At 37.2% G+C, this 27,636-nt stretch overlaps 1 protein-coding gene across 1 annotated transcript; it reads left to right on the forward strand.

Moving 5' to 3' along the window:
- The first annotated feature begins 2,050 nt into the window (after window positions 1–2,050).
- Window positions 2,051–26,926, forward strand: SPINK8 (serine peptidase inhibitor Kazal type 8 (putative)). Its single transcript, XM_046679071.1, has 6 exons — window positions 2,051–2,090; window positions 2,954–3,033; window positions 11,686–11,732; window positions 12,556–12,677; window positions 23,214–23,256; window positions 26,743–26,926. The coding sequence occupies exons 2-6, from the start codon at window positions 2,967–2,969 to the stop codon at window positions 26,752–26,754; spliced, it is 291 nt and encodes a 96-aa protein (XP_046535027.1). The 5' UTR covers window positions 2,051–2,090; window positions 2,954–2,966; the 3' UTR covers window positions 26,755–26,926.
- Window positions 26,927–27,636: the final 710 nt, after the last annotated feature.

The raw sequence follows: 27,636 nt of genomic DNA on the forward strand, positions 1-27,636 counted from the left end.
AGAAAGATTAATTTGGCTGACTAATTTGGTGAGAACTGGTTTTGCCAATTAAGCTATGTACTAGATGTGTCCCATAAAATGAATAAGCTGAATCTGCAGCTTCAAGGTTCTGACAAAAAACATAATCTTGTGATGTAAAACTCACTATTAAAATATTATGTTGGCAAATGAATATAAAAAATAACATTTTTATTTTCTCAACCCTTTCTGTATATATCAGGTTGGACAAGCCCTATTTTGGTGAAAAAGCCACAGATACTACTGATAGTTACTGATCTGGACAGAGCATCTTTTAAAAACTGAGCATGGAGATGGCTCTGTGACTAAAGCATAGCTCTCTTTGAAGTTAGGTGGTTTCCAATTTTCTTATTTCATCAAAATTTAAGGAAAATATAATCAAGATTACAGCATATAAATCATTAAAATTATTTTTGATATCATGATGTGATTTTGATATATAATTTGGAAGGACTTCCAGGACTTAAGTGACACTGCTAAAATAAATTCTTTCAAGTCCCATCTACTTATTTAATGTGAACATGATTTTTCAGTTTACATATCTGTGAAAGTGAAGAATAAAAATATAACTGATGGTGAATCCTGAGGAATTCTAGCAGCAAGTAATATGCAAAGGTACATCCATGAACTAGCTGGAAAATATCAGCACCATGCATCACATTGAGAGATATATACCTAATCAAAAGTGGCTTCTATGTAAAATAACTATCAAAATTTGTAATGTTTATGTTGTTTTGATCAATGTGTACTACTAATAATTGTGAGGATAACTCAATCCAAGAGAAATTTATTAATACTTTATATCCTATGGTCACAGGGAAGTAAAAAAAATTTATTTGCATATTTCTGCTGAAGAAAAGTAGAAAAGCCTGATTAGTAAAGGACTATCAAGCAAAACGTTGAAATAAATTTGTGAGGAAAGTAGAATGAAAATACTCACTCAAGAAAAAGAAAGAAATAATGTAAAATTTCAAACTCCGAGTTCATTCATGTGTTTTTCAACTATGTGTTGGTGACTTCAAATCACCATAGAATGTAGCTTCTACTGGGTACATCTTAAAGAATGATTTTCATTTTAAACCTTTTTATTTTAAAATATTAATGTTTAAAAATAAGCCAGTAATTTAATCATTTGTAACTGTTTAAACTTATGATGAAAAATTTTATGTGTCACTTAAAAAATATATGTGGGTACCAAATTTAGAGGGATTGAAAGCAAAAATTTTGAAGACTATCATGGTAGATACTGTGGCCCATCAGAACAGTGCTGAGAAAGCACACTTGACCTCCCAGAACTATGTGCATGTCCCCAGTTAAGGCCATTCATTCAGTACTGGGACCTAAGCAATTTATGTCACCTAATAACCTCTGAACTCTCCCTTTAAAAGAAGTTGGTGTTTTGAGGGACTTTAGTCCCAAGTGGTAGAAAGAGCTCCCATTTAAGGGAATGAGCATTCCATCCCAGTATTCCTCAATGCTACTAAATGTTAACACTGAACTTGGCAGATTCCATATAAGGCAACTTTCTAATTTAAGATTCTATGAGTCAGTATAGAAACATTCTAAATTAAATGTTTCAATAAAGTGAATACACAGTTTTGACTGACAAAATAATTAACTGCATATGCAGATATGGCAATTTATAGTACTGTGTAAATATCTGAAGCTGTCCTGGATATAATAATTGCAATACAGATAAAAATGTAGGAATTCAAAAATTGGGTATGACATATCTCTAAAATGCTTTTCTACTTTTCTTCAACAGTTTCAGGTCTGGCAAGCACGGCTGAATTTGGGAGTGGTAGTGGACAGTGCACACCACCCTCAGATAACTGAAATGGGAACTCACGGAGATTTAGGCATTGCAGAATTTGGAGTGGAAGAAACAGGTTTGAGTTGCGTCTATTATTCCTAACTTCAAAGTTCACTCTTCCACAGCCAAGCTTTGCCACCTTGAAAAGATACTTAGTCTCCTCCCACACACACACATTGTTATCTCATTATCAACAAAGTAGAAATAAAAAATATCTTGTCCAGCCAGTTTCTCAGAGCAACTGTAGGAATCACACCAGGTAAAGTGAACTTATTGATTTGCAAACTTTTAAGTAGGAAAAGGGTTATATTATTTATTATTTGTTTTTACTCAGGGAGGGTCTTGGGCAGAAATTACCTACACATGTAATTTGCCTGGAAAATATTTAGAAATCTGTAGATATATAATGTCAATCAGCTTGTACTATAATATTTTCAATAGTGCCAGTAAGCTGTTGATAAATGCCCTATGGTTTTCATTTCAATAACATTATTATTGGTTACTAAATATTAACACCAAAATAAAAATGTTAAGGAAGATTAAGAATGTGGGAGTGAGTGTTCAGTGTTTTGTCCCTTCCTGTTTCTTGTTGTCTGTTGACTTGTATGTGTCACTGAATTTTCTAGTGACTGCCCTTCTTACCTCAGAGATAAATATCAACTTTTTTTCTTTTGAGGAAGATTAGCCCTGAGCTAACATGTGCTGCTAATCCTCCTCTTTTTGCTGAGGAAGACAGGCCCTGAGTTAACATCCATGCCCATCTTCCTCTACTATATATGTGGGACGCCTACCCCAGCATGGCCTGCCAAGCAGTGCCATGTCTGCACCTGGGATCTGAACTGGCGAACCCTCGGCCGCCAAAGCGGAATGTGCACACTTAACAGCTGCGCCACTGGGCTGGCCCCCAATTCTATTTTTGAGATCATTTTTTCTAATGTCCAATTATTCTAGGGAAATGAGTCAAGCAATTTAATTGCATCCAACACAATTCATTCCAAATGACTTGAGGAAAAAACAAAGTATTTAGACTTCATTTCCTGGTCAGTGAAGGATCTCCGTGAGAATTTGTACTTCACGTGGAATTTTTTCCATCCTGCTATCAAAAGCTACATATTTCCACAGCTTGTCTACCACCATGAAGGGGTCCTTCTTGAACACCATCCTTGTTCTGAGCATCTCTGCATGGGCTACCTTTGCAGTTGGTGAGTTACATGTCTTTGCTCTGCCCACATTTTCTGCAGTATGTCTAGGACCATGGGGAAATTAGGGGTAGAAGTGGAAGTGCCATTTAGTTTTATTAAACCTAATTCCTCATGTTACAGATGTAGAAACTGAAACTCAGAGAAAGAAAGGATTCACACAATGTCATCAGTATCAAAGCTGGGAATTGAATCCAAACCTTCTAAATCTAGGACCACTGAGCTTTTCAAAATATCTGGTTACCATCTGGGACATTCAAACCTTAGAAACATTCATTTCCAGAGTCTGCATATATACATTTCTCAAACCCAAAAAGAACTTCATTAGGCTCTGTGGAAGTAGACGCAGATATTATTCTGGTCAATAGTGTAAATAGTGCAGATAGTAAATAGAGCAAATAGAGCAAACACTCTATTTAACTTCCTGGTTAACCGCAGGGACTCTCTGAGGGCCTCAACACGTTCTTTTTCCACTTGGGATCTGAAACTCTTTCTCGTTTACTTTCAATCTCTTACTTCCCATTGGTGTTCTCTCTCACTTAAAACATTTTTTCAAGCCTCTCACATTTTAAGAGGCTCTGTGACAACTGAAAACTATTCTTCACGCCTTTCATATTTTATGGGTGGAAAAAAATTCCTTCCCTCCCCTACTAAAGCAAAAACTATTTTCTTCTACTCACAACACTTCTGACACCAAATATATGGGTTTTCCACACCAAGCAATTCTCCATTTCTCTGTGGACACCAACCGAGTATTCTACAATTTAATTCAATTATGACGCTAGCTATCTGGCATTAGCACAGATCCTACCGGTTAAGGACTCAGTCCCACCAGACTGCCCCCTACTTCAGACACCAAACACAAGTCTGGGCCTCCAGTGCTTCTGACCGACAGGCTATAAATCAGGGGTTCCTATGACTCCCTCCTCAGGGCTGATAATTTGCTAGAATGGCTCACAGAACTCAGGAAAGTATCTTACTTACTATTACCAGTTTATTATAAAGGACACAACTGGGGAACAGCCAAATAGAAGAGATGCATAGGGCAAGGTATGTAGGAAGGGGCACAGGGCGTCCATGCCATCTCTGGGTATGCCACCCTCCCACACCTCAATGTGTTCACCAGCCTGAAAGCTCTCCAAACTCTTTCATTTAGGGTTTTTATGAAGGTTCCATTATGAAGGCATTATTGATTAAATCACCGGCCATTGGTGATTAATGCCATCTCCAGCCCCTTTCCCCTCCGCAGAGGTTTAGCGAGGGGCTGAAAGTTACAACCCTCTAATCACATGGTTGGTTCTTCTGGCAACCAGCCCCCATCCTCTAAGAGTCACCTCATCAGCATAAACTCAGGTCTATGGTTCAAAGAAGCTTATTATGAATAACGAAAGACACTCTTCTCACTCTTATCACGCAGGAAATTACAAAGGTTTTAGGAACTCTGTGCCAAGAACTGGGGACAGAGACCAAATATATATTTCTTATTATATCACACCTCTTCTTCCCTACCAAATTAATTCTTGTCTGAAGAAATGTAGATATATTTCTACACTTCTTCATCTCTCACTCAGTCTTCATTCCCACTGCTACTGAGAACACTGCCCATTGGTATCAGCCTCCCTGCAAGCCCACTGTGTGTGCTTCTGGCTGAGTCTTCATGCTAACGCTTTGTGGGAAGCACACAGGTACTCAACAAAGGTAGGCCACTCCATCTTTCTTGAGAATCACCCTGTATTTGACCTCATAGTTTTATGGCCTTATATTTTCCCTTAAATCTATTTCTCTCCTGTGTGCTCGTATCTGGTGATGATGTTCAGTTGATAAAACACTTCATAGATCACACAAATTCATGCCCTTCCTACAACAATGACCCTTCCTAGATGAAGGTTCTCATCATTGTTCCCTGAAAATATTTTTATATTCTCCTTGCTACCACACCAGGTTCGTTTTTGGCTGCCACCAAGAAAGCCAAGCACTGAGTCAATGAGATTGCAGCAGACAGAGGGTTTTAATCACAAGGCAGCCAAGTGAGGAAGTGAGAGAATGAGACTCAAATCTGCTTCCCCAAAAATAGGGACTTAGAGATATTTATGGGGTAGGGAGAAAGGTGGTCTGAAATGTGGAGATAGATGTTTGGAAGTGAGGAGAGGTGACGTAATGGATGATCTGCACAAGTGCAGTCAGACTTCATGGCTCTTCATGGTATGCACATTCATGAAATGGTGGTGTTAGCATGATCTGAGGGTGGAGTTTTCACCTTCTTGATGTCAAAATGTTGCTTATCAGACCTCCGTGTGGGCCCAGTTGATGGGTTGGTGATCTCAACTGGCCTGAAGTGGACAAGGGGTTCTAATTCCTGAAAACCAGCTCAAACACCCATTACCATGGTGACCCAGGCTCCAGGGAGATGTTATCTATAGGAATCTAGTGGGAGTCAGACAGCATTTTGCCTAAACAGCACAGTTAACAATGGGTGGGTAAACAGCTAAAAGTTATAATCAGTAACTGCAAAAAGGAAAAAAACCTTTAGTTTCTATGTACTTAATCATTAATGGCTAACTGTTTGGCGGTTTCAATTCCCCCTATTCTTTGGTCATTCCTTATTCTTGACGGATTCGGGGTGATGACTGATCTAGCTACTTCCTGCTGAATTGGGGCATAGATCTGGGTTAGAGGAATGAAACTGTTTAGCACATTTGGAAATATTCTCTTGTTCTTGGCTTCAGGGAGACATTTTGCCTTATTAGAATTTTTGTACCTTGCTCAAGAGTTTTGGAACAACATCTAAAGGCACATTTTATAATCAAGTATCTGACCAGAAGGATAAGAAGTATAGACAACCCAAATTTTAACAGTCCCTGAAAAATAGACCTAATCTCAGTGGGGCTTCCATCTGATCTCCAGGTGAAGGCAGACATCTGGTCCTAGTTCCTGATAGTCTTTTGTTTTACTGAATATGCATCAGACAGAAACCAGAGCAATGCCCTGATCTTTCATTTGTCCTTGATGATGGCTATCAGCATAGACTTTCTGCCTAGGGGTCATCACATTCCTAAAGAACTCAAAAGAACAAAGTTATCAACTTATAATAGCTGGGGGAGGCCATAAAATCTACAGAGCATGTCTGGGTTAGTTAATCAGAGGTCATTCAAAGTTACAACATGGTTTCTTTTCTACAATATGGCTTCCCTTATGTCAACCTTGTGCTGAGCTGGTTTCATCCTTAACTGCTCTCTTTGCCTTCAGCTTGACTTCCTCTAACCTATTATCCATACTATCCATATAAGAATTGTCTTTTTTTAGTACAAATCTTATCTAAGTTCTGCTGTACTAACCACAAAAGCCTTTGTGTCCTTACTAACATGCAGGGTTTCCCAGTAGCCACTTATTTACATATCAAATAAATATATACCATGTGCTAACCTTGTACTGGAAACTGGGCTAGACATTGGTTATGCGGCAGGAATGGCCTCTGGCCTCACAGTGTGACAGACCAGTGATTGGAGAGGCAGATATCATGGTCCACATCAAGTGCTAACACACATTTTGCTAAGTGTTTTGAAAGGTAAGAACAGTGAGAGTCTGTAGAACTTAAGCCATGGCCTGCCTCTTCCCACCCTTGCCTAGCTCAGCATGATGGAAGCTCCATTCTGGGCAGGCATGGCCAAGAAGATGGGGCTCTTTCTCTCTCCCTAGCTCACAGTCAAGGGAAATGGTATCTCTCTGGGAGGGGGAGGTCATCAACATTTCTCATCCCCCTCCCCCACCTCTGTGTTGCTCAGGCTAAATTGAAGGAGAGTGAGGCCAAGAGGTAGGGGGCTCCTTTTCTACCCATCTCCCACATGTGGGGCAGAAGCTCTACCCCAGGTGAGACAGGCTGAGAATAGTGGGGCTCCATTTGCCCTCACCCCAGCCTGCTTGTAAATTGGAGGTTCTATGCTGGGAAAAACCAGCTGAGAAGATGAGAGGCTATCATCCCTTCTCAGTGCTCTGCTTATAAATCAGGGTGTCACTCTGAGAGAAGGAGACCATTGTCCAGAGCATTGGCATAGATATTTTGTCAAAGAAGAGAGGTAGGCCATAAGAACAGAGAGCTCCAAGGGTTTCCCCAAAGAAACTGATTTGATTTGGAACAGAATGTGATGAAGTTCAAGACCAAGGGTGCTCTTAAAACCAGTGGAGATTTTGAGAGTCAGGAGTTAAGAGGAAGCAGACAGCTACATGAGAACAACAAGCTAAATGATAGGCCAGCTAGTTTACCAGAAAGAACCAGGGAAACACACTGCTAAAAAGAGCCACACAGAGGTCAGAACAAACCTTAAAGGCTGGCCTCAAAAACCACCCAGCAAAGGGGTCCAAATTTAATTGGATCAGACTGTGGTGCAATTTACACCTCAGAGCATTGTTGAAAACAATAGAGGAATCATCTGGCAATTAGCAGAGCTTAACTGGTACAATACCAACAGAGGTAGATAGCTTGATAGAGAGATCAAAGAAAGAGAGAATCAAAGCAAGTCCTGCTAAAACCACTGCCATCCTAGGGCGACAGGGCACATGTGCAAATCAATATCCTCTGAAGAGGGACACCAAAGGCTTTACACTGCAGGAAAAACGGATTTCACTAAAATAGTTCAGGCATGGCATTAAACAAATAAACAAGCAAACAACAAATCCTGAGTAGGAGTAGGGAGATGTCAGTGTCCAGAGTGCTATGATATACTATTTACATGTCCAGTTTTTAACAAAAAATTATGAGACATGCAAAGAAAGAGAAAAATGTGATCCATAGACAGTAAAGCAGGTAACAGAAACAGCCTGTGAGAGGGCCCAGATAGTAGATTTAGCTGACAAAAACTTTAAAGCAGCTATTATAAGTAAACTCAAAGCACTAAAGGAAGCCATGCCTAAAGAAGTAAAGATAGATATGAGGATAATGTCTCATCAAATAGAGAATATCAATAAAGAGGTACAAATTGTTTAAGAAAAAAACAAATAGAAATTCTAAAGTTAAAAAGTGCAATAATTGAAATTAAAAATTCACTATAATGCACAACAGTAGATTTGAACTGACAGAAGAAAGATTCTGCAAACTTAAAGATAGAGCAACTGAGATTATACAGTCCAAAGAACAGAGAGGAAAAATTAGTGAAGAAAAATGATATAATGTCTCATGCAAATGTGGAACACCATTAAGAGTACAAACATCACATAACGAAAGGACCAGAAGGAAGAGGAGAAAGGAGAAAGGAGAGAAAGAAAATACTTGAAGAAATACTGAAAAATTCCAAATTTGATGGAAAACATTAATCTTCACATCCAAGAAATTCAACAAACTTAAAGCAGGACAAACTCAAAGAGATTCACACACAGACACATCATTATCAAACTACCTAAAGACAAAGAAAAGAGAAAATCTTGAAAGCAGCAGGAGAAAGATGAATCCTCACCTAAGAGTGATTCTCAGTAGGATTAACAGCTAACTTCTCATCGGAAACCATGGAGGCCAAAAGGCCATGGGATGACATACTCAAAGTGCTAAAAGAAAAAAAAAACCTTCCAACCAAGACTTTTATATGCAGCAAAGCTACCTTTCAAAAATCAAGGTGAAATTAAGACATTCCCAGATATACAAAAACTGAGAGAATTCGTTGGTAGGAGACTCACCTTCCAAGATATGTCACCTCACAAAAAGTTCTTCAGGTTGAAAGTGACACCAGATAGCAATTCAAATCCACAGGAAACAATAGAGATCATGGAAAATGTACTTATGCAATTATAAAACACAGTATAAATGCATGTTTATTCTCATTTCTTCTTTTAACTGAGTTAAAAAGCATTGTATAAAACAATATGTATATAATTGTATTAGTGGGCCTATGCATGCAGAAATGTAAAATATTTGACAGCAACAGCACAAAGGAGGTGAGTGGGAGCAAAGCTGCATTGGTGTAAGGAACTGAGACCAGATGGTAACTGAAATCCATGGGAACAAATGGAGAGAACCAGAAATGGTGAATAAAATGTTAGTATAACAAATTCTCTGAATACATACTTGCTGTCCTTTCTACTCTAAGCTTCTTTAAAATAAATAAAATTATATAAATAACGATTATAGTAATGTATTGTTGGGTTTGTAACAACCACAGATGTAGTATATATAACAACAATAGCACAAAAGGAGAGAAGAAAGAGTAGAGCCATGTAAGAGTAATATTTCTATATGTCACTTGAATTAGAATAGTATAAATCTGAAGTACATTCTGATAAGATATATACAGTAAGCCATAGTGCAACTACTAAAAAAAAATTTAGAAAAGACAGTGAAAAAAATCATTAAAGGAAATGTTACACAAGAATATATTCATTTAATGCAACAGAGAGCAGTAAAGGAGGAATAGGGGAACTAAAAAGATCTGAGTCATACAGAAAAAAAAAAGTAAAATGGCAGATGTAAATCCAATTATATCAATGTAACAGTAAACGTGAATGAATTTCACATTCCAATCAAAAGGTAGAAATTGTCAGACTGGATTAAAAAATCAAGATCCAACTATATGCTATCTATAGTAGATATGCTTTTTTTTTTGCAGAAATGGAAAAGCAGATTCTAAAATTCATACAGAAATGCAAAAGACTGAGAAGAGCCAAAACAATCTTGAAAAAGAAGAACAAAAGTGTGGAAAGTGCTCACACTTTCCAATTTCAAAACTTACTACAAAGTTACAGACATCTAGACAGTGTGGTACTAGCATGAGGATAGAAATATAGATCAATGGAATAGCATTGAGAATCCAGAAGAAAAAAGACGTTGCATTTAAGGTGAATTGATTTTAACAAGGTTCCAAAACAATTCAATGTAGGATTGTCTTTTCAAAAAATCTTCTAGGACATCTGGAGATATCCACATGTAAAAGAATGAGCTATCACGCCCTTCCTCATGTTATAGACCAGAATGAACTCAAAATGGATCACAGAACTGAATGTAAGAGATAAAGTTATAAAACTATTAGAAGGAAATACAAGTGAATTTTTGTGACCTTAGGTTAGGCAAAGACTTCTTAAATATGACACCAAAGGCAGAAGGAATGAAAGAAAAATTTGATCAATTGGACTCCAACAAAACTAAAAACTTTAGTGACTCAAACGATACCACCAAAGATATCAATAAAATAAAAAGACTACCCGGAGAACGGGAGAAATTATTTGTAAAGTATATATTTGATAATGAACTAGTATCCAGAATATACAAAGAACTATTACAACTCAAGAATAAAAATACAATCAAGTCAATTTTTTTAAACAGGGAAAGTATCTGAATAGACATCTCTCCAAAGAAGATATACAAATAGTCAATAAGCACAGGAAAAGATGCTCACCGTTATTAGTCAGTAGGGAAATATAAATCAAAACCAAAATGAGATACTACTTCACACCTACCAGGATGTCTATAATCAAAAAGAGAGATAATAACAATAGTTAGCAAAGATGTGAAGATACTGGAACCCTCATACACTGCTGGTGAGAATGTAAAATGGTGCAGCTGTTTTGGAAAATAGTCTGGTAGTACCTCAAAAGGCCACCATATGACCTAGAAACTCCACTCTTAGGTAAATACCCAAGGGAAGTGAAAGCACCTGGCCACGCAAAAATGTGTTCATGGTAGCCTTGCTCTTAATAGCCAAAAAGTGAAAACAACTCAAATGTCCATTAACCGATTAATAGATAAATAAAATATGGTATATACATGCAATGGAATATTATTTAATTATAAAAGGGAATGAAGCACTGATGCATGCTATAACATGGATAATCATTTAAACTGTTATGCTAAGTGAAAGAAGATAGACACAAAAGACTACATGCTGTATGATTCCATTTATATGAAGTGTCCAGAAAGGACAGAAAGTAAATTAGTGGTTATCTTGGGTGGGAAAGAGAGAGTGTTGCGGGAGGAATGAGAAGTGACTGCTGATGGGTAAAGGGTTTCTTTTTGGTTTCTTTTGTTTCTTTTCATTTCATGTTCTTTTTAGAACATGAAAATGTCCTAAAACTGATTGTGGTGATGGTTGCACAACTCCGTGAATATACCAAAAACCATTGAATCATATACTTTAGATAGTGAATTCTGTAGTATGTGAATTATATCTTAATAAAGCAGATATATATAATATAGAGAGAGCTGATAATATATTATACATATTATATAGCATAATAATTATATCAGATAATTATAATCTAATTATTATAAGTATATATAATAAAATATTATATGCATATATATGAATAATTGCAAAGACTGCTTTTGATCAAGAATATGTAAGTCTTAATGAAACCCAGCATATTTTAAGGTATCTCAATATGACTATTTCATAGTAATTTGTAACTTAAATGGTGTAATTTAAAGTGTTATAGAGGTTATTTACCTACGAAGTAGAAGGGCTGGAATTAAGATCTCCAATTTACATGAGAGAGAGGCAGAAGTTTCCTGATACTTCACTCCTTGAGAGGTCAGCACGCATCAAAGAGGACCCTCAGTCTCTTCTGCTCGGATTTGATGCTTCCTGTGTGCCAACCAGGGTCTCCCTCATCCTAGCTTTTTTTGCTAAGGGCAGAAGACAGAGCAGCAACTCTTGTGTATGTGTTTTTGTCTTCCAGACTTCCCTCTTCCTGCGGGCAAAGGGGCTCACCTAGAAGCAACAAAGGTAAGCTCTGCTTCCTTGGTTACCAAGAACAGCAATGGGAAGAAACCAGTTTCCCTGATAGCCCCAGTTCTTTCCTTTGGGAGGCAGGGGCCAGAGGAGACTTGCATGGGAAGAACACCGCCATAACAGCTGAGTCTTCAACCATGTGCAGCACATTTTATATGTTCCCGAGCCCTATTTCCATGCATTATCCCAATCAGTTCACTCACCTCTCTTGTGGGATAGAAGGCAAATCTTCTGCACCAGTAGATGGAGAATGAACTTGTGGCTCAAATTCATTCTGTCCTTTGCTGCGGTGGACATTCTTTTAGCTCAGATATCCCAAGACATACATCCTGCCTCCCACACACCAAGGCTCTGCAACATATTCTGTCTGTCTCCTTCCTTCTGTATCCTAACTCTGCTGTGACAAGTTTGAGCCCACTACTGTCTGAACCACCATATACCAGTCACTCAATAATGTTCATAAGGAAATTCTAACCTGGAAAGACATTTTCCTCTCTGTAACCTAACAATCACATTTCGCAGTTGGTAGGGCAGGAATTTTCATCCTAATAAGGGATTTATAGTTCAGACTTGGGAGTCCAAAGATATGTTATCCTATAATTATGTTATGTTATATTACACTACGTTATATTATACTATATTATATTCATCCTGTCTGTGGTAAGTGCCAGGGGTCAAACACCGAGGCTTCTGAAGCCTGCTCTCCGAACTCCTGGTCTAGCACAACTTATTCCAATCCCCTCCTCCTGCTACAATGATGATGCCCAGAGGACCTGGAGGAAGGCATCTGAAGTAATAGTCTGTGTCTCACTTTCAGGTTGAGTGCATCAAGAATATAAATCAGTGCTGGTTTTTCTCCTACATCAAGCCAAGTGAACCCATATGTGGCAGTGACCAGGTTACTTATAATGGTGAATGTCATCTCTGCTTCAAAATTCTGTAAGTCTTGATTTTATTCTTCTTTCCCTCAAGTCAGGAGGCTAAAGTTGGCCAAGATAGGAATGACTCCTCAGTATGCTTCCAGCTGGTTAGATCTTCCCTCCAGAGACTCCTCCACTATTTGCTTCTCCGTTTCTTCCATCCTTCCCTGTGCTACCAAAAGTGATTCCATTCACATAAGGCAGAAACAGAAACTTGTTGAGGTGCTATATCTAGCCTGGACAAGGATCAGGTGGAATTAACTCAGTAGCAATTAGCCACAGCATTCAGACCATTGTGACCACAGATGAGGTTTATCCTCAAGCCCCCCTCAGGTCAAAGAATAAAAGCCTAATGAAGAAGAGGAGGAGAGAACTGGATGAAGGATCTTCCAAGCTGATGGTTTATTGATGATAATGTTAGAGGGAATGGATACTATTCTCCCAAACAACTTTCTGTAGCTTTCAGTCTGGTATGTGCTTTAGTCTTTGGGCCCATGATATGTTAGAAGCTTTGTGTGACACCCATGTGAAATGCCCAATTCGCTGGTCCAAGGGGAATAGAGTTTTTCATCAAGGAAGCTGCCTTACAGAGATGGGAGAATTCCCTGATACCTGCTTTCTTCTTTAAGGAGAAAAGTCATACCCTTGGATAACTAAGATTTAGAGATGAAGTCCAATATCTTAAGAGAGAGGGAAAGTAAGACACAAGAGTAGATAAAACTTATGTCTTTCTCCTCTTCCTCTTCTTGGCTTTTCTTTAAGAGAAGGAATAATAATCTTGGCCAGGATAAGAAATGTTGGCTGGGCAGGAACGGACTTTTTTGCATTCCTAGCTGCATAAATACCAAAACTTACACTAGAACCCGTAAAAGAGTTGTGAGGTAAACAACTTTGGTGTCAGCCTCAATCACTGGTGCAGACATCTGATAACCAGAATGCACAATCTGAGGGACTTACAACCTCATAGACTCATAGAATGAGACACCTGAGAGATGGCTTCTAAAGAACTCACTTGACTATTTTTTGTATTATTTTCTTAGCAGTTATCACGAGGATTACAAGTAAAATTTTAATTTACAATAATCTAGTTTGGATTAATACCAAATTAATTACAAAAGTATTTTAAAAACTTTGCTCCTTTATAGCTCCATTCCATCCACCCTTCTTTGTGTTGTAAATCAGGTAAATCACATATTTATACAATGTATGCCCATCAATGTAGATTTATAATTATTGTTTTATGCAGCTGGCTTTTAAATCAGATAGGAGGAAAAAGACTTACAGGTAAAAAATACATTTATATTGTCTTTTATATTTTCCTATGTAGTTACCTTTACTGGTTCTCTTTATTTCTTCATGTGGGTTTGAGTTTCTGTCTAGTGTCCTTTCATTTCAGCCTGAAGGACTCCATTTAGTATTTTGCAGGTGTGCTAGCAACAAATTCTCTCAATTTTTGTTTATCTGGGAATGTCTTAATTTCACTTTTATTTTTGAAGAATAGTTTTGCTGGATATAGAACTCTTGGTTGATAGTCATTTTCTTCCAGCACTTTAACTATGTCATTTCACTCCCTTTGGCCTCCATGGTTTCTGATGAGAAATCAGATGCTAACCTTACTGAGGATCAATTGTCCGTAATCATTTACTGCTATTTTGCTGCTTTCAAGATTCTCTCTTTGTCTTGTCTTTCTGCAGCTTTATAATGATTTGTCTATGTGTGGATCTCTTTGATTCTATTTTAAGTTTGTTGAATTTCTTGGATGTATATATTAATGTTTTTCATCCAATTTGGAAAGTTTTCAGCCATTATTTCTTCAAATATTATTTCTCCCATTTTTTTTCCTCCTCTCCTTCTGGGACTCCCATATGTTGATACACTTGTTGGTGTCCTGCATTTCTCTGTGCCTCTGTTCATTTTTTCCCCCCAATTTGAAGTGGTTTTTCTTTTATTTGCTATATGAAGCATTTTGACCCACTCTGTTCATTTTTCTTCATTATTTTTTTTCCTTCTTTTGCTCAGACTGGATAATATTAATTGACCTGTCTTCAAGTTCACTCAATCTTCCTTCTGCCTGCTCAAATCTAGTGTTGAGCCTCTCTAGTGAATTTTTCATTTTAGATAATTGTATTTTCAACTCCATAATTTCTGTTTGGATTTTTTTAAAAAATAATTTCTATCTCTTTATTGATATTCCCTATTTGTTGAGAAATCATTCTCATACTTTTCTTTAGTTCTTTAGACATGGTTTCCTTTAGCTCTTTAAACATACTTAAAATAATTGATTTAAAATCATTGTCTTGTAATTCCAACATCTGGACTTCCTCAACAACTATTTCTATTGATTGCTTTTTATCCTGCATATGGGTCATACTTTCTTGTCTCTTTTCATTTTTTTTGTGAGGAAGCTTGGCCCTGAACTAACATCTGTTGCCAATCTCTCTTTTCCTTTCTCCTCAAAGCCCCAGGACATAGTTGTATATCCTAGTTGTAAGTCCTTCTAGTTCCTCTATGTGGGATTCTACCACAGCATGGCTTGACAAGCAGTGTGTAGGTCCTTGCCCAGGATCCAAACCAGCAAACCCTGGGCCACTGGAGCAGAGCATGTGAACTTACCCACTACACCACTGGGCTGGCCCCTCTTCTTTCTTTTCATGTGTCATAATTTTTTGCTGAACACTGAACATTTTAAATAATATAATGTGGCAATTCTGGAAATCAGATTCTCTCTTCTCTCCAATGTTTGTTGCTGTTGCTATTTGTTGTTGTCGTTGCTGTTTGTTAGCGAATTCTGGAATAATTCTGTCAAGTGCACAGTATTTGTCATGTTTGGCTACTGAACAGGTCCTACTCAATTATCTTAGTGGTCTCCTAATGATTGGACAAAAATTTTCTTAAATGGCTGAAACCAATAAATCTCCCAGTCTCTGCCAACAAAAACTTCATTTGTGTCTGTTTAGGAATGCCTTCAACACTTAGCCAGATGGTTTAAAACTACCCCTTAGCCTTCACTTCCTGTTTGCACAGAGCCTCAGGATTAGTCAGAGACGAGAGTTTAAGGCCTTCTCAGGTCTTGCCTAAGCATGCACAGAGCCTTAAACGTGTGTGGCCTTCTAGATTCCCAGGAATATATTGGTGCTTTTCAAAACCTCCTATGGAAATCTCATTACCCAGCTTTGACTTTTAAGCTTTTGGTTAGCTTATTGTTTTCCTCAACTGTTATCCACCATATGGCAGCCATGATACTCAACAATTGCCTCTGCTTGTTTTTTTTAAAAAAATGCCCCCAGGGAAAAGGCTGTTGGTGCTGGGAGAGCTCTGAGTCAGGTCAAATAAAGGCGGCTTTGAGAGTGGGTCTTCCAGAGAAACATCAGACAGGTCAATAACGACAATTCTCTGATAATGGTACTCTGAAGGATTTCCAACACCATTCTTTCCCTCCAGGTGATTCCAGGTTGCTGGTATTCTCTGTGATAGTGTGCTGTTGTTTTTTAATACTACCAGAGATCTGGGGAGGTGGTGGATGGGACTAGGGCAAGTTAAAACTCCACAAGGCTCACTGTTCTTACTGAGATTCTGCCATTTTTCATAAATAAATGCTCCTTGGATTGTTGCAAGCCTTTTAAAAAAAATTCCCAGAGTTATGGAAAGGTTGATTCTAACCATTTTTGCCAGCATTTTTGTTGCTTTTATGGAGGAGAGAATTTTCAGAGGTTCTTACTTCTCCATTTTCATTGATGTCCCTGTCAAAGAGCTCACTTTTGAATGAAGATACTGAGAACCAGAGGAGAGCAACTTGACAAAGCTTTCATAGCTATGAATGGGCTCAAATGCATATATTTTTAACTGAGGTGAAATTCACATGACATAAATTAACCATTTTAAAGTGAATACATCAGTGGTGTTTAGTTCATTTACAACGTTAGGAAACTACCACCTCTTTCTAGTTCCAAACATTTTCATCACCCCAGAATAAAACCCCATAACCATTAAGCAGTTTCTTCCCATTGTCTTCTCCCCACAGTCCCTGGAAAGCAACACACTGATTTTTGTTTCTATGGATTTACTATTCTGGATATTTCACATAAATGGAATCATACAGAATGTGACGACTTTTTGTGCCTGGCTTCTTTCACTTAGTATAATCTTTTTGAGGTTCATCCATGTTGTAGCATGTATCTGCACTTAATTTCTTTTTTATTGATGAATAATATTCCATTATATATATATTCCACAATTTGTTTTCCATTTACCCATTGATGGGCATTTGGGTTGTTTCCATCTTTTAGGTATTATGAATAATGCTGCTATGAACATTTATGTACAAGTATTTATTTGAGTACCTGTTTTCAATGTTTTGAGGTATATACCTAGGCTTGGAAATTACTGGATCATATAATAACTATATGTGTAGCTTCTTGGGGAACTGCCAAACTGTTTCCAAAGAGACTGTACCATTTTACAATCCTGCCAGTGACATTGAGGGTTCCAAGTTCTCCACATCCTCACCTACATTTTTTGAAGGTGTGAAATGATCTCTCATTATGGCTTTCATTTGCATTTCCCTAATAACTAATAATGTTGAGCATTTTTTCATGTACTTGTTGGCCATTTGTATACCTTCTCTAGAGAAATGTGTATTTAAGTCCTTTGCCCATTTTTTTTTTATTGCTTTGTTTGTCTTTTTATTTTTGAGTTGTAAGAGTTCTTTATATATTCTGGATACTAGATACTATGATTTGCAAATATATTCTCCCATTCTGTAGGTTGTCTTTTACTTTCCTGATAATGTCTCCTGATAATGTCCTTTGATGCACAAAGCTTTTGATTTTGATAAAGTCCGGTTTATCTATTTGTTTCTTTTGTTGCTCCTAATTTTAGTGTCATACCTAAGAATCCATTGTAAAATCCAAGGGTGTGAAGATTTTCCCAATGTTTTCTTATAAGAGTTTTATAGTTTTAGCTCTTAAATTTAGGTTGTAGATCTCTGAGTTAATTTTTGTATATGTTGTGAGATAGGGGTCCAACTTCACTCTTTTGCGTCTGATTATCTGTTTGTCTCAGAACCATTTGTTGAAGACCGTTCTTTCTCCCATTGAATGGTCTTGGCACCTTTGTAAAAATCAGTGGACCACAGATGTGAGTTTATTTCTGGATTCTTGGTTCTATTCCATTGTTCTCTATGTCTATCCTAATGCCAGTACCACATCAATTATTTTATTTTTGCAGTAAGTTTTTGAAATCAGGGATTTTGGGTCCTTCTACTTTTTTCTTTTCAAAATGGTTTTGGCAACTCAGGGCCTTTTAATTCCATATGAATTTGAAGATAGGCTTTTCCATTTCTGCAGAAAAAATGCCAATGAGATTTTGATAGCGATTACATCAGATCTGCAGATTGGTTTAGGTAGTATATACATTTTAGCAATACTAATTCTTCCAACTCATGAACATAGGAGAACTTTCCACTTATTTAGGTCTTCTGTAATTTCCTTCAGCAATGGTTTGTATTTTTTAGTGTACTGTATAAGTCTTTCACCTCCTGGGTTAAATTTATTCTGAGGTATTTTATTTTTTTGGGTGCTATTGTAAATGGAATTTTTTTTAAAAAAGATTGGCCCTCAGCTAACATCTGTTGTCAATCTTCCTTTTTTTCCCCCTTCTTCTCCCCAAAACCCCCAGTACATAGTCGTATATTCTAGTTGTAGGTCCTTCTAGCTCTGCTATGTGGGATGCCAACTCAGCATGGCTTGATGAGTGATGCTAGGCCTGCACCCGGGATCTGAACTGGTGAAACCCTGGGCCACCGAAGCAGAGCACGTGAACTTAACCACTGAGCAATCGGGCTGGCCCCAAATTGTTTTATTAATTTTACTTTCAGATTGTTCATTGCTGGTGTATAGAAACACAACTGATTTTCATGTGTTGATCTTGTACCCTGAAACGTTGCTGAATCTGTTTATTAGCTTTAGTAGTTTTTATATGAATTATTTGGGATTTTCTATATATATAGAATCATGTCATCTTGAAAGAGAGAGAGTTTTACTTCTTCCCTTCCAATTGGGATACTTTTTTTTCAGCTTTATTGGGGTATAATTGACAAATAAAATTTTGGATGCCTTTAATTTCTTTTTCTTGCCTAATGCTCTGGCTAGAACTTTCAGTACAATATTGAATATCAGTGGTGAAAGTCGTCATTCTTGTTCCTGACCTTAGAAAGAAATCTTTCAGTCTTTCACCATTAAGTGTGATATTAGTTGTGGGTTCTTCATAAATATTTTTGTCATGTTGAGGAAGTTCCTTTCTATTCCTATTTTTCTGAGTGTTCTTGTTATGAAAGGATGGTGGATTTTTTTTTTAATTAATGTTATGATAGATTACAACCTTGTGAGATTTCAGTTGTACGTTATTGTTAGTCATGTTGTGGGTACACCTCTTCCCCCTTTGTGCCCTCCCCCCACCCCCCCTTTTCCCTGGTAACCATCGATCAGATCTCCTTGTCAATATGTTAACTTCCACCTATGAGTGCAGTCATATAGAGTTCATCTTTCTCTGACTGGCTTATTTCGCTTAACATAATACCCTCGAGGTCCATCCATGTTGCTGTGAATGGGCCAATTTTGTCCTTTTTTATGGCTGAGTAGTATTCCATTGTGTATATATACCATATCTTCTTTATCCAATCATCAGTTTCTGGGCACGTAGGTTGGTTCCACGTCTTGGCTATTGTAAATAATGCTGTGATGAACATAGGGGTGCAAGGGACTCTTGGGATTTCTGATTTCAGGTTCTTAGGATAGATACCCAGTAATGGGATGGCTGGGTCAGAGGGTATTTCTATTTTTAACTTTTTGAGAAATCTCCATACTGTCTTCCATAGTGGCTGTACCAGTTTGCATTCCCACCAACAGTGTATGAGGGTTCCTTTTTCTCCACAACCTCTCCAACATTTGTCGCTCTTGGTTTTGGATGTTTTTGCCAATCTAACGGGTGTAAGGTGATATCTTAGTGTAGTTTTGATTTGCATTTCCCTGATGATTAGCGATGATGAACATCTTTTCATGTGTCTATTGGCCATATTTATATCTTCTTTTGAGAAATGTCTGTTCATGTCCTCTGCCCATTTTTTGATCGGGTTGTTTGTTTTTTTGTTGTTAAGCCGTGTGAGTTCTTTGTATATTATGGAGATTAACCCTTTGTCGGATAAGTGGCTTGTAAATATTTTTTCCCAATTAGTGAGCTGTTTTTTTTGTTTCAATCCTGTTTTCCCTTGCCTTGAAGAAGCTCTTTAGTCTGATGAAATCCCATTTGTTTATTCTTTCTATTGTTTCCCTCAACTGAGGAGTTATAGTGTCCGAAAAGATTCTTTTGAAACTGATGTCAAAGAGAGTACTGCCTATAATCTCTTCTAGAAGACTTATTGTTTCCGGCCTAATCTTTAGGTCTTTGATCCATTTTGAGTTTATTTGGGTGTGTGGTGAAAAAGAATGGTCAATTTTCAATCTTTTGCATGTGGCTTTACAGTTTTCCCAGCACCATTTGTTGAAGAGACTTTCTTTTCTCCATTGTAGGCCCTCTGCTCCTTTGTCAAAGATTAGCTGTCCATAGATATGTGGTTTTATTTCTGGGCTTTCAATTCTGTTCCATTGATCTGCGGACCTGTTTTTGTACCAGTACCATACTGTTTTGATCACTGTAGCTTTGTAGTATGTTTTGAGATCGGAGATTGTGATTCCGCCAGCTTTGTTTTTCTTGCTCAGGATTGCTTTAGCAATTCGCGGTCTTTTGTTGCCCCATATGAATTTTAGGATTCTTTGTTCAATTTCTGTGAAGAATGTTCTTGGGATTCTGATTGGGATAGCATTGAATCTGTAGATTGCTTTAGGTAGTATGGACATTTTAACTATGTTTATTCTTCCAATCCATGTGCATGGAATGTCTTTCCATCTCTTTATGTCGTCGTCAATTTCTTTCAAGAAAGTCTTGTAGTTTTCATTGTATAGATCCTTCACTTCCTTGGTTAAGTTTATCCCAAGGTATTTTATTCTTTTCGTTGTGATTGTGAATGGGATTGAGTTCTTGCGTTCTTTTTCTGTTAGTTCATTGTTAGTGTATAGAAATGCTACTGATTTATTTATGTTGATTTTATACCCTGCTACTTTGCTGTAGTTGTTGATTATTTCTAATAGTTTTTCTATGGATTCTTTGGGGTTTTCTATATATAAGATCATGTCTGCAAACAGCGAGAGTTTTACTTCTTCATTACCTATTTGGATTCCTTTTATTTCTTTTTCCTGCCGAATTGCTCTGGCCAACACCTCCAGTACTATGTTGAATAGGAGTGGTGAAAGTGGGCACCCTTGTCTTGTTCCTGTCCTCAGAGGGATGGCTTTCAGTTTTTGTCCATTGAGTATGATGTTGGCTGTGGGTTTGTCATATATGGCCTTTATTATGTTGAGGTACTTTCCTTCTATACCCATTTTATTGAGGGTTTTTATCATAAATGGGTGTTGGATCTTGTCGAATGCTTTCTCTGCATCTATTGAGATGATCATGTGGTTTTTGTTTTCATTTTGTTGATGGAGTGTATCACGTTGATTGACTTGCGGATGTTGAACCATCCCTGTGTCCCTGGTATAAATCCCACTTGATCATGGTGTATAATCTTTTTGATGTATTGCTGTATTTGGTTTGCCAGAATTTTGTTGAGGATTTTTGCATCTATGTTCATCAGTGATATCGGCCTGTAGTTCTCCTTGTCAGGTTTGGGGATCAGAGTGATGTTGGCTTCATAGAATGTGTTAGGGAGTACTCCATCTTCCTCAATTTTCTGGAATAGTTTGAGAAGAATAGGTATTAAGTCTTCTTTGAATGTTTGGTAGAATTCTCCAGAGAAGCCATCTGGTCCTGGACTCTTATTTTTGGGGAGGTTTTTGATTACCGTTTCTATTTCCTTACTTGTGATTGGTCTATTCAGATTCTCCATTTCTTCCTGATTCAGTTTGGGGAGGTTGTAGGAGTCTAGGAAGTTGTCCATTTCTTCCAGGTTGTTCAATTTGTTGGCATATAGTTTTTCATAGTATTCTCTTATGATCCGTTGTATTTCATTGGTATCTGGTGTGATTTCTCCTCTCTCATTCCTAATTTTATTTATTTGAGATTTCTCTCTTCTTTTCTTGGTGAGTCTGGCTAAAGGTTTGTCAATTTTGTTAATTTTTTCAAAGAACCAACTCTTTGTTTCATTGATCCTTTCTACTGTCTATTTTGTTTCAATATCGTTTATTTCTGCTCTTATTTTAATTATTTCCCTCCTTCTACTGACTCTGGGCTTTGTTTGTTCTTCGTTTTCTAGTTCTGTTAGGTGTCGTTTGAGGTTGCTTATGTGAGCTTTTTCTTGTTTAGTGAGGTGAGCCTGTATTGCGATGAATTTCCCTCTTAGGACTGCTTTTGCTGCATCCCAAATGATTTGGTATGTCATGTTCTCATTTTCATTTGTCTCCAGATAATATGTGATTTCTTCTTTAATTTCTTCAATAATCCATTGTTTGTTCAGAAGTGTGTTGTTTAGTCTCCACATTTTTGCACCTTTCTCTGCTTTTTTCTCGTAAGGGTGGTGGATTTTGTAGAATATTGTGGGGTTTCTTTTTTACGTCAATTGAGATGAACATGTGCTTTTTACCCTTCATTCTATTAATATGATGTTATTACTTTGGTCTATACTTTTAGGTTAGACCATCCTGTATTCTTGGGATAAATCACACTTGGTCATGGTGTGTAATCCTTTTAATATGCTGTTGGATTCAGTTTGCTAGTATCTAGTTGAAAATTTTTGCATCTATGTCCATAAGGGATATTGTTCTATAGTGGGTTTTTTTTGTGATTTTTTTTGTCTGTTTCTGTTATCATGGTAATTCTGGCTTCACAGAATGTTTGGGAAGTGTTTCTTCCTCTTCTATTATTTGGAAGGGTTTGAAAAGGACTGCTATTAAATCTTCTTCAAATGTTCAGTAGAATCCACTAATAAAGCCATCTGGTCCCAAACTTCTCTTTGTTAGGAGGTTTTTTATTGCTGATTCAGTCTTTTTATTTGATATAGCTCTGTTGAGATTTTCTATTTCTTCTTGAGTCAGTTTAGGTAATTTGTCTTTCTCAGAATTTGTCCATTTCATCTAGATTATCTAATTCATTGACACGCAATTGTCATAGTATGCCTTTATAATAATTTTTATTTCTGTGAGGTCAGTAGTAATGCCTTAACTTTCATCAAATGCATACTTTAACTTTACTGCATATTTTCTTTCTAATACTTTGTATTTATACTTATTCAAGATTATTAAGAATTTTCTATATTTGATTTAAGGCTGAGTATGTTTTATACATTCAATTTCTTTGACAAATAAAGATCTATATAGTAGATATTTAAAATATTTGTTAAATCAGAATTCACTATTAGCAGAATGTTTCCTTCTAAACTTAGCTAAAGATTATCAGTAAACTTTAGTTGTAATTTATGATATACCATAGAGTAAAAATAATCATTTCAAAATTTAATTTCTTTCAGATATGAAGGGCTTAACACAACTAAACTGTATGATGGACCATGTGTAAGTAAGGTCATTTTTATTTTTCATTTTAAGGATTAAACTAGATATAGTAAAGAGTTCACTGTTGTAGAGGGTTTTAAATACTTTATTATGAAAAATTTCAAATATACATAAGATTAGAGACAATAATATAATGAACTTCATATGCCTATCATATAGATTCAACAAAGTACAAAGTATCACATTTTCTTTCTCTATTCTTTTATTTCTTTTTTCTTTGCTGAAGTACATTATCACGAGTCTCAGACATCATGTCATTTCACTCCTACTTACCTCAGAGTGCATTTTTAAGAAGTATGGACACTTCCTTACACACCCATGATGTTGTTATTATACCTAATCAGTTCCTTGTCATCTTCTAATACATACTTCTTGTTAAAATTTTTCCAGCCATCTCAAAAATAACATTTTCTAGGGAAAGAAATTTATTTTGGCCTGATAATTCAATTGTAAAGAACATCTATTCCACCCTTTCTCTTCCCTGCCATACCCAATTTCTGGGATATTGACAAAAGAGATTCATTGGAACGTGAAAGGTTATTCTGAGAGTGAGCAGACCAGGCTTTGCTTTGTCCTGGTCTAGATATTGTATCTTTGACTTCAGAGTCATAGGGCCAAAGCAAGAACTCAGTTGATGCCATGGAGATCATCATAGCAGTATGAGGCATGGAAATGGGACTGGGATAAATTATCTTGGAAGAGAAAAGAAAGGAGGTGGAAGGCAAAGCACGTAAATACACAATTACATAATTTTGTGATAATTTTACGACAATCTCTTCTGATACAGTTTCAATGACAAGTTCACAAGGATCATCTGTTTACAGACCAGTGTACATATTAACCTAGGGAAGGTCTGTAACCTAAATGTTCTCTAGTTCCACTACAGAGAAATCATAAAGTCTTTTAGGCACTTTCATGATTTGGGGTAACTGGAAAGAGACTTCACATGATCTCTACCTCTGTCAGATTCTTTTCACCTGGGCTAATTCACAGAAAATCCTGCTGAATCCCTTCTTTTTATATCTGGACCACAGCCCTTGTACAATAAACCTCTGGTCTTATGTCTATTTCAAACTTGTAACTACAAAGAGAGGCTTTTAAACTTAAGGATATCCATAGGACGGTGTCTGAAGGCCATCTGCTGGCAGAATTTCTTTTTGTTCGAGGAGATCAGTCTTTTGCTCTAGTCATGCCTTCAACCGATTGGATGAGGCCCACCCACATTATGGAGGACAATCTACTTTACTCAAAGTCCGCTGATTTAAATATTAATCTCATCCAAAAACACCCTCACAGAAATATTCAGAATAATATTTGACCAAATATCTGGGCACCATGGCCCAGCCAAGTTGACACATAAAATTCACCATCACAAAGCCTGTCCCTGAACCACTAGTTGGAGGACAGCTGCCCTCCAATACAAAACACCTACCCCAGGGACCACCACATGAGCAGACAACGAACTTTTTATTTTATTCTTGCCTTTCCAATTTTGTCTGTTTACTAGATGGCACTTTAATCTGCCTAAGACAAAAACGACAATACTATAATCATCAATCCAGGGGTAGACTGAATCACAAGCTATTAATCTTATTCATGGTTCTGAAATTCTGCTAGATGCATGATCAACCTACAAAATCAATAATACTTCTTCACAGCAGTAACACCCAATTGTAAAATAAAATACAAAATAATATATCACTCAAAATAGAAACAAAAACTATGAAGTATCTGGAAATTAACCTAAGAATAAGCATACTCAAGACTTCCAAAGAGAAAACTTTAAACCTCAAAGGATATTTAAGATGATATGAATACGTGGAGAGACAGTCCATGCTCCTAGATTATAACTGAAGTTTTATGACTATGCTAGTTTTCCCTAAAGTATTCTGAAAATTCATTTCATTCCCAATCAATATTCCAATTAGATTGAAGATCTCTGATAAATGAAGGACACCACGGGTAAGTAGGTAGAAAGCTGACAGAACTGCAGGAGATATTTGCCATTCCTAGAAACAACAATAAGCTAATATGCAGAATGTAAAAGCAAATAAGCAACAAGAAAATATACAGCAAAACAACAGAAAAATATGCAGTAGCTATGGTTTTATAGGAGAAAGATAAAAGATTAATTAGCATAAGGATGTTCAAAAGCTCATAAATAATCAGACAAATTCAAACTGAAACAATGAGATACCAATTTGCACCTGTTACAGTAGCAAAAATCAGAAGGCTGGGTAATGTCCAGTGCTGGTGATGAGGTGGAGACATCTGTACTCTCATAATCTGTGGTGACAGCAAAGACTGTGACAGCTACTCTGAGTAGCAATCTACCACTTTGTAGGCAAAGTAAGAAGTTAAATATACACCAATCTCATGGACCAGCATTTCCAAACCTCGGAAATCACAAAGAAATTCTCTCATAGCTTTGTAAAGTGACATAGATGTTTATTGCAGTGTTATTCATGGTGCACAGGTGGCAGGTGTGGGGTCAGCTTGGGTGAGACTAGTCAAGAAATCAATAGGTAAACTGTGGAAGCTCTCTTCATGGAGTTCCATGCAGCTTTCAGAATAAACCAGATATACAATTAGCAATATGGGTAGATCTCAAAACACCGAACTGAGAGAAAAAGCAAGGGACAGAATAATACAAGTAACACAATACCACTTGTAAACACAAAATAAACAAACACAATACATATTTGCAAAAACACATACAAACAAAAAGATATACAATGAAATTAAAATGGCTGGCTGTGGTGTGAAGAGAAAGGGAATGAATGAACAAATGAATGAATGCGTGAATGAACGAATAGTGGCCCCTCCCCACAGCCCTTTGCCAAAGCAGAATAGAAACTGTTTTTGACAAGACCACAGAGAAAACAACAATATCCATAACTGGAGGACTACCAATTATCACTGATTTATTGCCAAGAATGTGCCTTGTGCTGTGTCACATGCTTTGCCTACATCTCCTCTCCTGTGTTCCTCACAGCCCCCACCATGAGGAAGGTGTTGTTATTAGCTACATTTCATATTCAAAGTGCAGAGGCCCAGAGAGGGGCATGACTTGCCCATGGCCACAGAGCTAGGAACTGGCAGGGCTGAGTCTTGAACCTGGTGAGTCAGCCTCCAGACACTGTTCTTTAAAACCACTTTCTATGCCTTCCATAGCGCGCCATGTGCCTCTGACCAGACTCTGCTTCACGTCAACTCCACTGTCTCGACCCTCCACCTTTTATGCCCTATGGCTCTCCTGGGATCCTAAGACTCACATAGGCATCCAATCCTTAGATCTCCTCTCCTCTACCCACTTCCACTCTCTTTTTCTTCTTCAATAAAATTAGAATGTCTCTAGTCTGCCTTAATTCGTAGAATAATTTTTTAGCATTCCTTCTGATGGACTATGGGTATAGTTACCAATGTGGTCAATTTTCTCTTAATTTTCCCAAATTTGATTTCTCTAAGCAGATACTTCTCTTGCAGGAAAACCCCTGAACTTACCGTGAAGAATTATAGAACTTGCTGAATTCCAAGATAATCAAGTGAAACACAATTGTTGCTTCTGCAAGAATATCCCCTTTAGAGGAGAATGCTGGTGCTGGAGGAAACCAACAGTTTGGATCAAACTCATTGATTTGCTTCTTGAGTAAATGATTCTCAGCAGAAAGTCTGGCTGGCAAAGATTTCTCTTGGTTAATAATAATCTTTAAAAAATATCAGCTGTTCTATGTTCTCATCCCAAAACGACATGACTTGTACTATGGGCTCCCTCTGTTCTTATACAGATTGTGAGCAAATGACCACAGAAATCTAAACCAGGGAATAGCTGCCTCAAGAGCAGCAATATTTACAACCTGAAGGCGTTGGTCATTTTTGAGCTGATTATATCATGTGAGTGACATGGCTTTCAATTTATCAGGATCTGGTTTGAGAAAATTTCATCCATACCATAAAAGAGATTCAGAATTTTATTCAAAGAAAACTTATTGAAGACAATACTTGGAGTAGTGCCTGGCCACGGTAAGGTTTCTAAATACTTTACAAGCACTAACTTATTTAAGTTTCACAAAAACTTGAGAAGTACAGCCTCATTTTATAGGCAAAGAAACTGAGGATTAGAGTTTCAGACAACTCCACGGTGCGGATTCTATCAGAACAAACTGCATAGATCCTTATATAAAACATTTGGCTATCGTCCTAGGTAAACATAGACATACACATGCACACATTAAACTGAGAAAGAATGAAGAAATACAGGCAGGTGTTAATAAATGTGTTTCTTTCTTAACATGCTTTAATGCTTTTTTCACTTTCCCAAAATTATACGTTGCAGACTAATGACACGATCTTGGACTTAGGATATTTACTCAACACAAT

The sequence above is a fragment of the Equus quagga genome, chromosome 1, assembly GCF_021613505.1.
Source record: "Equus quagga isolate Etosha38 chromosome 1, UCLA_HA_Equagga_1.0, whole genome shotgun sequence".
In the NCBI taxonomy this organism is placed as follows: Eukaryota; Metazoa; Chordata; class Mammalia; order Perissodactyla; family Equidae; genus Equus; species Equus quagga.

Excerpts from the sequence above, each read along its gene's own strand:
- SPINK8 (XM_046679071.1), top strand. The coding sequence starts at position 2,967 with ATGAAGGGGTCCTTCTTGAACACCATCCTTGTTCTGAGCATCTCTGCA. Across the intron at positions 3,034-11,685 it reads ATGGGCTACCTTTGCAGTTG|ACTTCCCTCTTCCTGCGGGC; the intron begins GTGAGTTACATG and ends TTTGTCTTCCAG. Across the intron at positions 12,678-23,213 it reads CATCTCTGCTTCAAAATTCT|ATATGAAGGGCTTAACACAA; the intron begins GTAAGTCTTGAT and ends AATTTCTTTCAG.